The sequence below is a fragment of the Salvia miltiorrhiza genome, chromosome 1 (genome assembly GCF_028751815.1).
Source record: "Salvia miltiorrhiza cultivar Shanhuang (shh) chromosome 1, IMPLAD_Smil_shh, whole genome shotgun sequence".
NCBI classification, from domain to species: domain Eukaryota; kingdom Viridiplantae; phylum Streptophyta; class Magnoliopsida; order Lamiales; family Lamiaceae; genus Salvia; species Salvia miltiorrhiza.
Genome location: NC_080387.1, coordinates 37,858,459 through 37,875,631, shown reverse-complemented (window position 1 = coordinate 37,875,631; position 17,173 = coordinate 37,858,459). Strand labels below are relative to the sequence as shown.

Sequence of the window (17,173 nt, the reverse complement as noted above, 5' to 3'; positions counted from 1 at the left end):
GGCTCTTGCTTCTTGGTAGTGTTGGACTGCTTTTGGCTTTTCTTCCAAATGTGGCAGTCCCTCTTCCAATGGCCCGGCTTCTTGCAGTGATAGCAAGTTTGAACATCATCATCAGAGTTCTTGTTTCCCTTCTCATGTTTACCCTTCTTGAATTCCTTCTTGGATTTCTTGGATTTATCCCCTTTCTGTTTTACAGTCAAGCCCTCACCAACAACCTCTTTCTTGTGAGATGATGTTGATGATGCCTTCTGTAGTTCCTTAGATTTCAGAGCAGACTGAACCTCCTCCACTGTGATGTCACTTTCTCTCCCATACAACATAGCATCCTTGAGTTGATCATATGAACTCGGGAGAGCATTGAGTAGGATAATTGCTTGATCCTCATCTCCTATTCGCACATCAACATTTTCAAGATCATCAATGATCTTATTGAATACCTCCAGTTGATCATCAATCGGTTTTCCATCCAAGATTCTGTAGGAGTACAACCTTTGTTTCAAGAACAACCGATTCGCAAGCGATTTTGTCATGTAAATCGCCTCCAACTTTGCCCACACCGCCGCTGCAGATTTCTCTCTGGCCACTTCCCTCAAAACCTTATCACCTAGACATAGGATGATAAGGTTGTGGGCCCTCTCACGCATTTCTGCTTTCTTGAGTTCTACCTCCACAGCTGCCGCGGAATCCCTTGTAACCGTTGATGAAGAAGATTCATCATCCCCTTTCAGAGCTGCCGCCAAACCTTGCTGGGTCAACAATGCACGCATCTTGATACGCCATAACCCAAAATCATTCTTCCCCGTAAACTTCTCGGTCTCAATTCGTGGCATCGACATTCCTGCGTCAGTTGTGGATTAAGATTCCCACAGACGGCGCCACTTGTAAAGAAAATCGACGAAGAAATTGCGATGAACATAAAAAATTTACGTGGTTCGGGCTGAAACCCTACATCCACGGGACCAAGAAAGGGAGCTTCTATTATTGATTCGCGAACTGAGAATTTTACAAGGTGTTACAAGTGTTGACTGGTGTTACTACATTAGACACCCAAGTGCTCATTATATAGCAAGCTTTGAAAATAACGAGCTGTAAACAACCATCAAAGAAACCGTTATGCAAAACAGTTATGACTTTTAGCTCTGCAAAGGAAACTTTGACTCTGTCTTTGGAGTGTTGACTCTGCCTTGGCAACTCTGACTCTGATATGCCTCGGCTCTGACTCTGGCAGCAGCGCGATCTCTCTGCTCTGGCAGCAGCGCGATCTCTCTGCTCTGGCAGCAGCGCGGTCTCTCTGCTCTGGCAACCTCACCAGAGTAAACATTACAACACCAGAGTATACAAACTAGATTATAAGCTTACGAAATCATAAACAACAATACAATAGGTTTGTGTACATCTCCCTTTTATGTTGTTAATTCGTGAATTAAAAATTAGCGGCACGATTAGTAATGTGTATTGTGGGACGATTAGAGCATCCGCATCTCTCTACACGATGCGGCCTACTCGAGTAGAGGCGACATCGTGTAGGGCGATGCAGCCCCTTCCTACTCGAGGGATGCACAATGATTCAAGTAGGCCACGATCGGCACACGCGCCCAATTGAAAAAAAATGTAAAATCTGAATTTTAATGGCCAAGCGGCTATATAGCCGATTTCAAATTTAAACTTTTTTTTAATAGCCAACGGCTATTTTAGCCGTTAATCTTAACTTTTTTTTTCCTATCTATATATACGCAACAACAATTTCATTCATACATCAATTCTACTCCTTCAAACTCCCCAAATTTCTCTTTCAATATTTCATTCTTTTTTTCTTCAAAAAATGGCGGAACTTCAACACGATACTTCGTCCGATTCATCCGACGGTGTAGCTCAAGCGATCATAGACGAGATCGAGTTGCAAAAACAATTGCTTGCTCAAATCTACGAGCAACCGGCGCCGGGACGTGTTAAACGTCCCCGGTCTTACGTACACCGTGATCGTGAGGAGGTCCATTTACGTCTAACCAATTGGAGAGATGACGACGCATGACATAGCAGTGACTCGACGGAGAGTGGTCGAGCAACCCCGATTTCCTTCGAGGAATATAACTATATCCGGATATTCTTCGGATTGGAGAAGAAGAAAAGAGGTGGCTGTCCAGCAGACGTAACCGCAGAAAGATATTAATTCCATAATTAAGCGAGTTAATTATTGCGTTAATTGGGATCGTTTCTGCAAGAGTTAAAAAACTTCTTTTGCATTGTTTTTTCTCTCGTGCTCTCTCTGCTCGGTCTCTCTCTCTGATTTCTCTAGAACACAAGAGTGCTTAGTTTTGCTAGCGAAGAACTAATCGCTTGACACGGTCGCTAAAGTGTGGACTTGATAGAGGGGATACGCTTGGATCCCTGTGCAAAGAGATACTATTCTCCGAGATAGGCAGTTGCTGTTCGCTATTTTATTTAACACGCCGCAAGTGTACGGGTGTAATTGTGTATAGTAGCAAGCAAGGTCGTATTCCACAGAGACTGAATTAACCAATTCCTATCCTAAATTATTCTACTCTATCTGGACAAACGAAATTGAGTGTTTTGTTGTAAAAAAAACAAAATAAATAAACAGCAGGAAAGAAAACAAATCAAGCTGTGAAACAGAGAAACAGATAAGACAAGATTTCCCAAGGCAAAGGTTTCAACAGATTCTCCTAACTAACATGTTCAATTCAATTAATGAGATGATTCCTAAGGCAATCTCAAAACTAGTCTATACCCGCTCCCGTGGCATACAAACCGTTGATTACATGCAAGGCTACCGTCCCCGGATCGCACTTCTAACATGCAACTCCTAAAAGCTCATAGGATTAACGCCCTCACAAATATCAATTCCCTTTAGAATTAAATATATGTGTTCTATGTTCTTGGTTCAGGTAATAATTATCATCCCCCGATATCAAATTAAAACCTATGATTATGCTAAATTGGTGATCAAGCAATAAAGCAAACAATTATAACAAGAACATAAAAATGAATAACAATCTCAATTAATTGAATCAAACAGTCAGAAATTCAAATCATGTCTACTCCCTAAACCCTGGGAAAAAGGGATTCTAGCCACACATAGACATATGAACTAGAATATAATTCTCAATAAAACTATAAAACATTCAACAATAAAACCGTAGTAGAATCGAGAATCTTTAGTTCTTGCTCTGGCTCCGTTCTCCGTCTCAGCTCTCAGGAAAAGTAAAAATATGATAAAAGATGATAAAAGCTGCAGAGAATAAGTTCTTGGGGAGTATTTATATGCCCTAGGTCTTGTAGCTCTCAAAAATACCCAAAATCACAAAAAAAACGAATTTTGGGCGAAAAAACGGCGTCTCGCGCGGCCGGGTCGCGCGCCCGCGCGCGCTGTCCAGCAGGTCTGTCTTCGTCGCGTGGCCTTGCGCAGTGATTTTGTTTTGGCTCGTTCTCCCTCTTCCGAACTCTGATTTACGAACCGTTTGCGCTCACGAACTCCTATCGAGACGAACTACAACTTCTATTTCATCCAAATCTTCCAAATTCTGCTTCTTTATTTCTGAAAAAATACGTTCAAACACAAGCAAGTGACAAGTTCTTGACCAAAAACCAATATAAGCTCAAATAAATCAACAAACACACAAAATCCTCATAACTAACCATCAAATATGACACACTAAGAGGTAAAAATGCATGTTTATCAACCCCCCAAACTTGAACTATTGTCCGTCCTCGGACAAAACAAAGATGAACCAAGAATGAATCAACAAGTGCGCCGAGAAAAGTGGATAACATTATGGCTTCAGATTTGTCAACAAAATACCAACATGAATTTGTATCTCATATCATCACAATATCACAATCATGACAAACTCAAATTATAGTCTCAATGAATTGCAATCCTCACCAAAAAGATAAAGAATATAAGAACTCTCAACTCTCAAGTGTATCAATTCAAAAAGGACGTGTATACGCTCAGTTCAAGCTAAACAAGTACTCATCCATAAGCTTGTCAATCGTCTCACCTCTCCACCACTAAATGTGTGCTCCTATAACCAAGATCAAAAAGGTCTTTATTGAAGGTTGTAATGTAGGCTCTTTGGTAAGGTAGGATAAATTTGGCTGAGTGACTAAAAGATACTCCTCAATGTAGCTCGATCACCAACCTTATAACATTCTTAAACCATACCATCTTCCACCTCTCACAAAACCAGATTTTTCAATGCGAGAAATCATCACAACTCAACAATTATTTCTCATAACATTATGTCTCTCTAATGCATCCTATGTACCCATTTTTTCAATTCTTTTGCTCTCTCTTTTCTTTTCTTTTTTTCTTTTCTCCACCATTCTTTTTTTTTTTTCAACAACTTGTAGGGTACTAGGATTTTCAATTTGAAACCACAAAACATAACTCATGATCATTCATCTCCACAAACCAACTATTCCATATTAACAATTTCCAAGCTCTCACCCATAGCTAAATCAAAGAATATGGAAAAATAAGGCTCAAAGGGGTTGAACTAGGATCATATAAAGATATAGGACAAATATGGGATAAATAGGCTAGCAAAGATGGCCTTCTATCATCTCAAAGTTATTAAGCACACTATGTGACCTCGAGGGAGAAACCAAGACAAGTTCTAGTGAGACACAAGCATACTCAAACAATCACTCAAGAATAAGAAATAAGACTGTAAAAATAATGACAGTCAAGGCTCAAAACTCACAGCTTATTTCATTGATTGCAACCACATAGAGACCATGCTTATCATTCATCATTCATGCTCAATCACAACAATATCAACACAAACGCATGCAATTTCACAAGTTTTAAACAGAAATCATCATGAACTAGTTATCCACAAAACTCTACACTACTCACATCATCATCAAGGTAACATCACGAAGAACCACCAAAGCAAGACTAAGAAAACTCAACGACGACACAAACAAAGACAACCAAAAAGAAAAGTGCACCCACAAAGACACATCCCCCCAAACTTATTCACCACCAAGGAGAATAAGTTTGAAAATGATTTGTGGGGCACGAAAACAAACAAACAAACAAACGAAAAGGAACAAACTAACCAGAAATTGGGTTGCCTCCCAATAAGCGCTATTTTTAACGTCGTTAGCTCGACCGAACATCAAACTCATCAAGGAGGCTGGTACAAACAGTTCTGCGAACAGCTGCTCCCTGCTCCACTCTTGCTAGCCAAAATGCCTCCTTTCAACTTTCGATCACCTGGGTCCTGCCAAGAAAAAGGATCTGTATCAAAAATATTAAAAATATCAACACTTACCTTGCCCGGATCTTTAGCTTTCTTGGGCACTTCATCTTCTTGGATGTGGCATGGTTCATAGACATGAAACGTTTGGCTTTCCTCATGAACTCTCAACGTGAGCTCTCCTTTCTCCACATCAATCAAAGCTCTTCCCGTTGCAAGGAACGGGCGCCCCAAAATCAGCGGGATTTTATTGTCGTCCTCAATGTCTAGAACCACAAAATCTGCAGGGAAAATAAAATCCCCCACCTTCACAAGCACATTCTCCACAATTCCACGCGGATAGGTAACCGATCTGTTCGCCATCTGCAGCCTCATAGATGTCGGCTTCAACTCTCGAATCGCCAGCTGCTTGAAAACAGATAACGGCATGAGATTGATGCTTGCCCCCAAGTCGTAGAGTGACCTTCTGAATTGCTGGCCTCCAATAATGCAGGAAAGTGTGAAGCTACCCGGATCTTTGACCTTCGCCGGCAGCTTCCTCTGCAAGATTGCGCTGCATTCTTCATTGAGATTCACCGTCTCAAACTCTCCCAACCTCCTCTTCCTCGAGATAATGTCCTTCAGGAATCTAGCATACTGCGGCATCTCCTGCAGTGCTTCCACCAATGGAATATTAATATGTACTTTCCTGAAGATCTCTAAGAATTTGGAGAACTGCTCTTGTCCCTTCTCTTTCTTCTGGCGCTGAGGGAGAGGTATAGTCACAGTTGCTGGCGAAGTAGCTGTCTGCTTTTCATCCTTCTTTTTGCCAGAAACCTCAACAGTGACCTCCTCTGCTCTTTCTTCAATCAGCTGTGCACTCTCTTCTTTTGCCGTCATAGCCCCTTCCTGTGTAGTCCTTCTCGGCAGATCAACCATCTTAAAATGACGCTGGGGAAACGGCATCCACCCAGGAGGACGCAGATGAGGTGGAAGTCGTCGGCCTTCCTCCCAGACTCTCCACGATAGCTCTGGTCTCTCCATCTCACGAGATCCATGGCTGCAATCTGAGGTGACTTCACTCTTTAACCCAATGGCCATGCACTGCTCCTTTGGGTTCACCTTGGCATTGTTTAAGAGGTTACCCGACTGTTGGAGTTTGTTGACGGCGGTGGATATTTGACCCAATTGGGTCTCAAACATCTTCATTTGAGTCCCCACAGCAACGGCATTAGACTCTAGCTTTTCCATCCTCTCATCTGCCTTGGAGATGAACTTCATCATCAGCTCCTCTATATTTGGCTTCTTCTCTTCATTAATGATTCCATTCGTAACAGAGAAGCCTGGTGGAGGTTGGATTGCATTGTTGGGATTCCCATAAGCCAAATTGGGATGTGGACGCCTTCCATGATGAAACTGTTGTCCACTATTGTATCCACCCTGTTGCCCATGCTGAAAGTTCCCATAGTTTCTGCCATTGATGTAGTTGACGTCTTCTACGCCTGTCGGGATCTCTACAGCTGGCTCAGAATTGCCAACAGTCATAGCATTGATTTTCGAGTTCATCTCTGCCAGCTGAGTCAAAATCAATGCCATGGGATCTGAGCTGGAAGCAGCAGCAACTTTCTTCAGCTGCACCCTCTCGGACGGCCATTGATAGCTCGTGGTGGCCATGCTTTCAATGATCTCCATGGCTTCAGAACTCCCATTCTTGAGCAATGAGCCCCCTGCAGCTGTATCCATGAACATCCTGGTGCGCTCTCCACAAGCGTTATAGAACATGACCACCAGAGTCCCCTCATCGAAGCCATGGGACGGGCACTTCCTCAACTTCTCCTGGTATCTCTCCCATGTCTCTGCTAGTGTCTCTCCATCGAACTGTTGGAATTGGAGAATCTCCATCTTTAACTTCAATGTGAGCCCGGGAGGATGGAACTTCCGCAGGAAAAGATCAGCCAAATCCCCCCATACAGGATTAGCTCCCAGCTGCAAAGTATGATACCATGACTTTGCCTTATCCCGGAGTGAGAATGGGAAAAGGCGGAGTCGTATGATGTCATCTGGGACTCCGTTCATCTTGACAGTGCTGCACAACTCCAAGAATTGCGCCAGATGCGCATTTGGGTCCTCCACGGCTTTACCTCCATATTGGTTTTGCTGCACCATGGTAATCAGCCCAGTCCTTAGCTCGAAGTTATTCGCGTTGACTCTGGGCGGCTCTTGGTACTGGTACAGTGGAGTAAATGCCTCATCAATAGGCGGCTGTTTCTGCTCAGCAGCATTTTTCTGAGCATCCAACACCGCCTGCAACTGCTCTCTCAACGCACGGACTTCTTCCGCAGTGGCCATAGAATCCAAATTATCTTGCTTTGCTTGGTTGTTCTTGCGGCGGAGCGTAGCTTCAATCTCAGGATCAAAATCTTCAAGAGGAAGCTTCTGAGATCGCGTGTTCATGCACTACCTAGAAAACTCCATCGCAAGAATCAGAACCGCAGGAAAAATAAAGAACAGAAAAATAAATAACAGAAATAAAAAAAGTCCAGAGTAGTATCAAACAATTAACAGAATAGTACTGATAAAAATCAGTCCCCGGCAACGGCGCCAAAAACTTGTTCGCTATTTTATTTAACACGCCGCAAGTGTACGGGTGTAATTGTGTATAGTAGCAAGCAAGGTCGTATTCCACAGAGACTGAATTAACCAATTCCTATCCTAAATTATTCTACTCTATCTGGACAAACGAAATTGAGTGTTTTGTTGTAAAAAAAACAAAATAAATAAACAGCAGGAAAGAAAACAAATCAAGCTGTGAAACAGAGAAACAGATAAGACAAGATTTCCCAAGGCAAAGGTTTCAACAGATTCTCCTAACTAACATGTTCAATTCAATTAATGAGATTATTCCTAAGGCAATCTCAAAACTAGTCTATACCCACTCACGTGGCATACAAACCGTTGATTACATGCAAGGCTACCGTCCCCGGATCGCACTTCTAACATGCAACTCCTAAAAGCTCATAGGATTAACGCCCTCACAAATATCAATTCCCTTTAGAATTAAATATATGTGTTCTATGTTCTTGGTTCGGGTAATAATTATCATCCCCCGATATCAAATTAAAACCTATGATTATGCTAAATTGGTGATCAAGCAATAAAGCAAACAATTATAACAAGAACATAAAAATGAATAACAATCTCAATTAATTGAATCAAACAGTCAGAAATTCAAATCATGTCTACTCCCTAAACCCTGGGAAAAGGGGATTCTAGCCACACATAGACATATGAACTAGAATATAATTCTCAATAAAACTATAAAACATTCAACAATAAAACCGTAGTAGAATCGAGAATCTTTAGTTCTTGCTCTGGCTCCGTTCTCCGTCTCAGCTCTCAGGAAAAGTAAAAATATGATAAAAGATGATAAAAGCTGCAGAGAATAAGTTCTTGGGGAGTATTTATATGCCCTAGGTCTTGTAGCTCTCAAAAATACCCAAAATCACAAAAAAAACGAATTTTGGGCGGAAAAACGGCGTCTCGCGCGGCCGGGTCGCGCGGCCGCGCGCCGAGCCCGCGCGTGCTGTCCAGCAGGTCTGTCTTCGTCGCGCGGCCTTGCGCAGTGATTTTGTTTTGGCTCGTTCTCCCTCGTCCGAACTCCGATTTACGAACCGTTTGCGCTCACGAACTCCTATCGAGACGAACTACAACTTCTATTTCAGCCAAATCTTCCAAATTCTGCTTCTTTATTTCTGAAAAAATACGTTCAAACACAAGCAAGTGACAAGTTCTTGACCAAAAACCAATATAAGCTCAAATAAATCAACAAACACACAAAATCCTCATAACTAACCATCAAATATGACACACTAAGAGGTAAAAATGCATGTTTATCAGTTGCACGCCACGCTCCAACGTGATTTGATCGAGCATGTTTGGGCACGTTTTGGACCTCTAGAGCATGAATAGTTATTTTTAGGATTTGTTTTTATTTTATTAAGTTTTATGTAATTTTTAGGATTTCAAAATTAATGAAATTTAAATTTGAAGTATATTGTGTGATTTAAATTTATGCAATTAAACTTAAATGAAAAATAGAAAAAACAAAACTAAAAAAATCAAGTAGGCTATCATGTAATCAGCAATCCCAATGCGGTCTTCTTACTCAATGTGGTCCCCTCTTATCAAGTAAGCTATCAAGTACGCACCAATGCGGATGCTCTTACAAGTCCGCAATATGTAATGTGTATTGTATACATAATTTAACATTGTTTTAGGGATAATCCCTAAATTGGAGGAAATTAGGTATAAGAATGAAAACAAATAAATTATTTTGATTTTGGAAAGAAATAAATCTAAAAAAAAATTAAGGAAACTCAAATTTGAATTTTGAAATTCAAAATTTATATAAGAATTTCTAATTGGTGAAAATTAGGTATAAGAATGGAAACAAATCAATTATTTTGATATTGGAAAGAAATAAATTCTAAAAATAACTAAGGAAACTCGAAAGTTGAATTTTGAAATTCAAAATTTAAATAAGAATCCTTAAATTGGTGGAAATTATGTATAAGAATGGAAATGAATCAACTAATTTTATTTTGGAAAGAAATAAAATTCAAAAAATAATTTTGAAATTTAAAATTTAAAAAAGATTATGAAGGGAATTAGATTAGGGACATAATTGTAACTCTACAAAATTAAAAAAAAATCAGTCCAACTCAATAAAATGGTTCAACCGATTTTAATCTTAAAAATCGGATGTTGTCTAGACAATTGTCGTGTAACGGTGAAATGCCGACCTGCAAAATTAACGACAAAAAATCATTGTCGTAAGGGCATCCACTATGGTGCTACCCATAGTGGATGTCACATCACATGTGTGTCACCTCATCTACTACCTCCTTTTGCAACTATCTTATATTTTCTCTACTATAGCACTACCTCACTTTTAACTATTCATGGACCACTATCATTATTATTACTTTGCCACTATATATATATATATATATATATATATATATATATATATATATATATATTTGTGTGTTTAATTTTGTATTAAATTTTATTTTAATAAAATTAATATAATTATATGAATAAATTAATTTATTTAAATAGTATAATATAATTTTAAAATTAATATAATTATACGAATAAATTGTTTTATTTAAATGCTAACATATACTTTCAAAATTAATATAATTATGCTAATAAAAATTAAAATTTAAACGCACATTTTATTGAAAATTAATTTCTTACAACACACAACTAAGTAGCAGATTTTTTGAAGAGATCTGCAAAAAAATGAACTGACAAAAGTTCACTATTTATTCATTTAAATACTTGGAGCCTCCAATATTGATCTATTATTGAAAGGAAGAAAAAAATGAAAAAGAATAAAATACATTCAAAATGAAAACAATAAAAAAGAAGAAGCATGAAAAGAGTTTTGGGCCTGCGTGATTTAATGCCCAGCCGCACAGTGGGCGGGTGAATTGCACGCGCTCCAACTGTGCGGTGCTGGAGGCGTGTATTCTCCAAATGCATGTCACCCAAAACAAAGTGGATCCCATTGCGTCAATCAGGAACCAACTCCTCCTGCTGCTACCCATTTTCTTTCAAGCACTTCATTTTATAATCACCACTATGGTGCTACCGATACTTAGATTGACACATAGATTTAGGAACCCACCATAGTGGGTGGCCTAACTAGTCATGAAAATTCAATCGCTAATGTCGTCGCGAAATTCAAACGATGACGGCTACCACTCTTCGATTGGTGATATAATTTATGTCTCAACTCTCAATTCTGTCGCAGCATTTATCATTGGAACTCAAATCAGTCACTTGGTTGTAAATTTAAGATCGAAAAAGCGGATTTTTAAGATGGAAATCTCCATCGCTAGACTAGTGATTTTTTTTGGTGTAATTTGATATATGTGATGTGATGTGATGTGATACGTGTACAATGAATTCATTGTATTTTTCATGTAATTTAGTCACGTTTCCTTTTCTATTTTTTTTTCTCTTTTCTTGAAGGACCATTTATAAAAAATTGAAACTGAACTTATCGATATTTATTTTACTTACTTGACTCAAAAGTCAAGCGCGTGGCGGCGACCGAATCCATGTCCGAAACCGTACACCTGTACATACCTCGGCAATTCTGATTGGCTGAGAGCAAAAGGCAACCGTCATTCCTCCGCCAAATCCCACTCTCACAACTCCACGCGCCTCCGTTACAGTCAAATTTCTTATAAAACGGATTCCGCCGCAGAAGAGGGTACATGTCGTGATAATGAAGTTGGTGGTGGAGGCTCGTCGTTTGTGGGCAGTGATGCTGGCGGTGGCTGCGGCGTTGCCGGCGGCGCGTGGAGTGTGGCTGAAAATGCCGAGCTCTGGGCGGAAGTGCGTTTACGAGGAGTTGCAGAGCAACGTGGTCGTTATAGGCGATTACTATTCCTTTTACGGTGACGGCGACGCTAATTACACTACGCATCCCACCCTTACCGTTAAGGTTTTTACCCAATTTTCTCTTTCTTTTTTAACCCCATTTCGTTTTCAAATCTAGATAATCCAGAAACATTATCAATTTTTTTAGTTTCCGAAGCTTTGATTCCACATATTTTTAGTTGCTAGTACGACTATTTGGTATCAAAAAAACAATGTCCGATCATGATTTGAAAATGAAAAATCAAAATATCGGATACTATTTTGATAATATCGAAAGTGTGATCTATCTATTTGACGGAAATTTTTTTTGATCTATAGAGAATAATAATATGTATCCTTGTTTCTATCATGTAGATTATGTGATGCATATTTGATTTTGTTTCTTTTTGGTTGAATATGAAATTCCTTGTCACTGAACAAGAGTATCATCATATATACGTGACAGAGCTTCACTCAAGTTAGTGAATGAATATAATTTTATAATAGTATAATATTCGTCTATACTCTAATATAGAGTTAGCTAGGGAAGAGAGCAAGAGTTGTTTGTATATATTGAGAGTTGTGAGTCTTAGGTTTCATCCCCGTTCGGGAATAAGCTGTATGAAAAAGAGGGAGCTCGGCACGGCCAGTTTGCCTTGACGACGAACGAGCCGGGGAATTACAAGGCATGCTTTGTGGTGGACAGCGGCGATCAGAGTGGTAAACCAGTGACGGTAGGCTTAGAATGGAGAACGGGGATTGCTACAAAAGATTGGGACTCCGTTGCAAAGAAGGAAAAGATTGAGGTAACTACAATCCATTATTATGTTCGTGTTCGTGTTTGTGTTTGTGTTCGTGTCGATGATGAATCTCATGTATGTCTATGTAGGGTTTGGATCTTGAAATGAAAAAGCTTCAGGACTATGTGCAGGCTATCAAAGACAAAATGATTCAATTGATGAGCAAGTAAATGACTTCTGCCATTTTTTTTCACATAGAGGGATTGAATTTGATTCCATTATTTAGCGGGAATTTTACTAATTTAAAAATATTATTTTTTGGGAATTTTACTAATTTAAAAATATTATTTTTAGGTTAAAGCGATCCTACTAAGAAATGTATTACGAGTTTTGTATTTTAAGTTTGTCTCTCCAATTATTCATCATATATGTGCATATGTTTGTCTTCTTCTTCTTGAATAAATAAGCTCGATTTAGCTGATATATTAAAACATGCGAGCTCGCGTCTTCCTCCTCTCGCACGAATCTCGTGTTTGAGAATCCGTGTTCATGTTCGTGCTCGTGCAGGGAACTGAAGATGAGGAGTGTGATTACTCGGACAAACACCCGCGTGGCGCAGTACAGCCAGGCATCCCTTGGTGTCTGCATCTTGGTTTCAGCTCTCCAGCTCTGGTATTTGAGGAGATACTTTCACCACAAAAAACTCATTTAGAGAATCACACATTTAATATTTTTAGTATACAAAAGGAAGGCCCAGTGTTATATGTGACGTTTGAGACATTTATGTCATCGTTTCAGAAACTCAATTCTCTTAAATTCAGAATTAATTAATCTGCTCTACACTGAAAAATCACCAAACCGTATTACAACAATCAAAGTGTGCAGGTTACAAGAAATTATGTGAAATTGTAGCTCTACACTCTTCATCGATCAAATGCAGCTGCTATCTTCTTCTGAACGAGCTCGACTCCAAGACGAGGAGATAACCTAGGAAGCGTCTCCTGTAAGAGATAACATGGCCGCACTGATCAAGAAACGCGTGGTTAAAAAACATGAACCAGACATTAGATGTTACCCCTCTAGGTGACTCGAACCCTGTTTTACCAACTGAACTGCGCTTTGTTTCGTTGTCTTCTTACTGCTTTATTTACAGACGATCTTTGTTATTTGTGGTTTATTAAGTAACCAGCAGTCACTTACTATCATTCCACCTAGTGAGTAGCCTTCACATCTATCCATTGCAGAAATTTCCTACCTATCATAATATTTTTCATTTGATCCGTTCAATGTTCTTCTTAACTAAGCCATAACCTATGGAAGTTTCAATGTTATATCTGAAGTATCGTTGATTTTCCTTTTCAACCATATGTTCTCTCTCTCGTAGCCCTTTAGACAGATACACTTCAAGAAAATGAGAAACTAAGGCATTCCATCTCTCTGTGTGACTACAATGAAGCTACTTCAAGAAAAGGAGGGATCCAAGGCATTCTCCTTTCTCTGCAAGAACATTCTAAACCAAACTTGTTATATTCCTAAAGCTACGTCTCCTGATAATTTCGTCTCTGTCTACCACAATACTCATCTCAAGCAGAAACAAGTGAACCAACGCAAGCAACAACAATGCAGGGGCATTACTAGATTGCTGTTTCACTCCATCTGCAAGGCCAGAGCCTGTACTACAATAGAACATTATGTATTTATGTTATCTTCAATTCACTCTTTCACTTCACCTACATCCCACTTTCTCTACTCTTGCATTCAAGGATTAAAACAACTCAATTCAGCGAGTTAAACAAACAACAGGGGATACATTAACAACCATTTGAAGCTAACAAATTCAAACAAGAATCCTATATCAATGCAAGGAGTAAAACAAACCAACCTCCACGCCATCTTCTCGGACTCTAGCCAACACCGGTATCTCGTATTGGTAAAGCCTCTCCCACTCCGGATCAGTCGTAATGTCTCTCACCTGCGAAATCCCTAATCACATTACTCTCACAACATTCATACTTCATCAAACATTTCAGCTCCAAAAAAATCAAAATTGAAGATATCAGTTACAAATCCCACTACTTTCAGAATAACCCTAAACCCTATTTCGCCAAGAAACTTCGCATTATTCGAAACAAGACAAAGCCAAGACATACAAAATTTGCATTTTGAACTTCAAATAAACTCATCAAGAAGTGAATTTACTGAAAAGGAACATGGAAATTCCAACTGGAACCTGCAATTCGATATCGCCGATTGAATTGGGGCTGGAGAGAGAGAAAGCGGCATCGAGTTTCTCTTTGAGGCCATCGCACAAACAGCATCCGGGCTTTGAGTAGAGTATGAGTTTTCTCGTTGCCGGCGAAGATGAGAAAGAAGATGACGCTTTGAACACCGTTAATCTATAATTTCCGGCGGCGGGATTGACCGCTGACCGGAAATGATGAAACAGTTGAGGTTTTGTTATTCCAATCCTGATTGCCATGGTTGTATCAGGGAAATTCGATTATGTTGGGTTATCCCCAAATTTCAATGCAAGTTTTTGTTTATCTTTTACTACTATTATTTTCATCTTACTCTTTATTTTATTTTGTTTATCTTTTCTATATTCATTTATTGTTTGTTGGCGTTAATTTTCTTTATTTTTTTCATCTGTTTACACTTCAAATTTATGTTCTTCGCTTTTTTATTTGTTCTTTATAATACAGAACTAGTACAACCATCCGTGCGATGCACGGCGAAATCGAAATTAAATGATATGTTTAAATAAAAATATATAAATATTAAACAGAAATAAAATATAATATATAAATACAAAATATGATTTAAAAATAAAATACTAATTACTCAATAAAATTTTGAATTTAAAAACGTAATTTTCAATTATGTATAAAGTGTAATGATAATCATAGTTATTAAATTATTTTAAATTATTTGATAATGAAAATTAATATTACACATTATCATTATAGAGTATTTCACATAATAATAATAAATAAATAATTTTATTCACAAACATAAATAAAAAGTTGAAAATTTTTATTCACAAACATAAATAAAAAGTTGAAAAATTTTAACAAAGAAAAAGAAAATAAAATAATTTAAAAATTTAGTAACTTATTCGTTTGAAATTCATTTTTTATAATTTTTATACCATATTAAAGATCTTCCGACGAATTTAAGTTTAAGATGCACATTGAATATTTTTTATAAATTAAATTTGATCATGTTTAGAAAAGAATTAAAATTATAAAAAAAAAGAGAAAAAAAATAGTTAAAAAATTGATGGGAGAAGAGAGATAAAAAGTAGAGGGAGAAAACTCCTCTTCTATATATTATATAGATGTTAATAATGATAATTAATTATATTGTTAGTGGAGAAAGAGACCCACCATTTAATCTAAAAATGAATAATGACTAATTTTTGTGGACGGATGAAGTATATTATATGAATATTTAAATTATTAATAATTATAATTAATATCACACATTATAATTATAAAATATTAGACATTTTATAATTAATAAATAAATATTTTCATACACAAAGATTAAAAAAAATATTATAAACCATATTTAAAGTTCTATAATTTTAATCAATATCCCACACTTAATTTAATAGTTTTAGATCTTTAATTAAATTAAACAAAATTATTAGCATAAACCTAATATATTAGTTTTTGGAATTTAAAGATTCGATTCAATTTGGGCTCAAAGAATCAACTTATTGAAAGCCCATCTTTAAATTCCCCAAAATTAATTAAAAGAAATACAAATACAAGTAAACCGAAGAAACAATAGTGAAAACCCTACTTTCTATTCAAAATTCCATGAATTTCATCTTTTTCGATGCAGTGCCGCTGCGTCCTCTTCTTCTTCTTCTTGCGCTTTTCTTCTTTCTACAACGTCGCCCTTTTCATTTTCTTCGCCTTCTTTCTGCAACGGTTATCTTCTTCTTCTTCTTCTTCTTTTTTCTTTCTTTTTTTGCAAAATAATTTCATTACCTTCTTTTTAATTCTCATAAACAATAGTGGTGAAACTGCAATTTTCAGAATTATGTATAGTTGAAAGCGTCGATAGCCCCAGATCGTTGAAGTGAATGCGTTGAAATTACAATAGCATCGGAAATGTAGCACCGCTTCTGCTTCTTCTTCCCTTTTTCTTTCATCGGAGTTATTCAAGTTCTTTTATCTCAATTAATAAGAGAAAAAGAAGATTCAAGAAAAGTTCTTTATGCAAGACAAATTTGTTCAATTTCTTACGCAGATTGAAGTTATTTTCTATTCAAAATTTCATCTTCTCTTTAATATAGAAGAAAAAGAAAAAAGCGCATTCAAGATTTTGAATTAGAAAATTTCTTGGGTAAAACAAATTTGTTCAATTGCTTAAGAAATTATCGTCTGTCATTTTCCTTTTTATGATGAAGATTTTCAATTAATTTTGTTTGCGTGGTTGTTGAATTATTACTGGAATTTTCGTTTCTGTTATTGTGTTTTCTGAAATGTGATTGAAATTTTGAAAAAAGAAATGATTTGTTGCTGAAATTTTGGAAGAACAACTGAGTTTTTGCTGAAACCCACGTCTTTTCAAAGTATAAAATTTGAAAAAATAACTGTTAAAAATTTTGCCGGGAATTTATAGCCGTTAAAACTCCTTCTTTATATATAATAATATAGATACTCGATTCTTCTAAATATCTTCTTCAATTTCTTTTTATGAAAATATACAATTTATTTATCATCCTCTCTCTTTCGTTAAATTTGATTTTATATCAACTATAAAATTTTAGTTTTGGTT

The 17,173-nt window shown here is 37.4% G+C and overlaps 2 protein-coding genes and 1 long non-coding RNA gene across 3 annotated transcripts; 2 read left to right on the top strand and 1 right to left on the bottom strand.

Annotated features, from left to right (window-relative positions):
• The first annotated feature begins 11,245 nt into the window (after positions 1-11,245).
• Positions 11,246-13,222, top strand: LOC131024131 (transmembrane emp24 domain-containing protein p24delta3-like). The gene is made up of 4 exons (XM_057953652.1): positions 11,246-11,727; positions 12,236-12,448; positions 12,532-12,608; positions 12,950-13,222. The coding sequence occupies exons 1-4, from the start codon at positions 11,509-11,511 to the stop codon at positions 13,092-13,094; spliced, it is 654 nt and encodes a 217-aa protein (XP_057809635.1). The 5' UTR covers positions 11,246-11,508; the 3' UTR covers positions 13,095-13,222.
• LOC131024147 (uncharacterized) lies at positions 13,090-15,042 on the bottom strand. The gene is made up of 3 exons (XM_057953653.1): positions 14,613-15,042; positions 14,265-14,354; positions 13,090-13,383 (listed from the first exon to the last, which is right to left on the bottom strand). The coding sequence occupies exons 1-3, from the start codon at positions 14,859-14,861 to the stop codon at positions 13,306-13,308; spliced, it is 417 nt and encodes a 138-aa protein (XP_057809636.1). The 5' UTR covers positions 14,862-15,042; the 3' UTR covers positions 13,090-13,305.
• Positions 15,043-16,097: 1,055 nt separating this feature from the next.
• LOC131024120 (uncharacterized) lies at positions 16,098-16,821 on the top strand. The gene is made up of 2 exons (XR_009101657.1): positions 16,098-16,320; positions 16,429-16,821. It is a non-coding gene; the product is annotated as an uncharacterized LOC131024120 (long non-coding RNA).
• Positions 16,822-17,173: the final 352 nt, after the last annotated feature.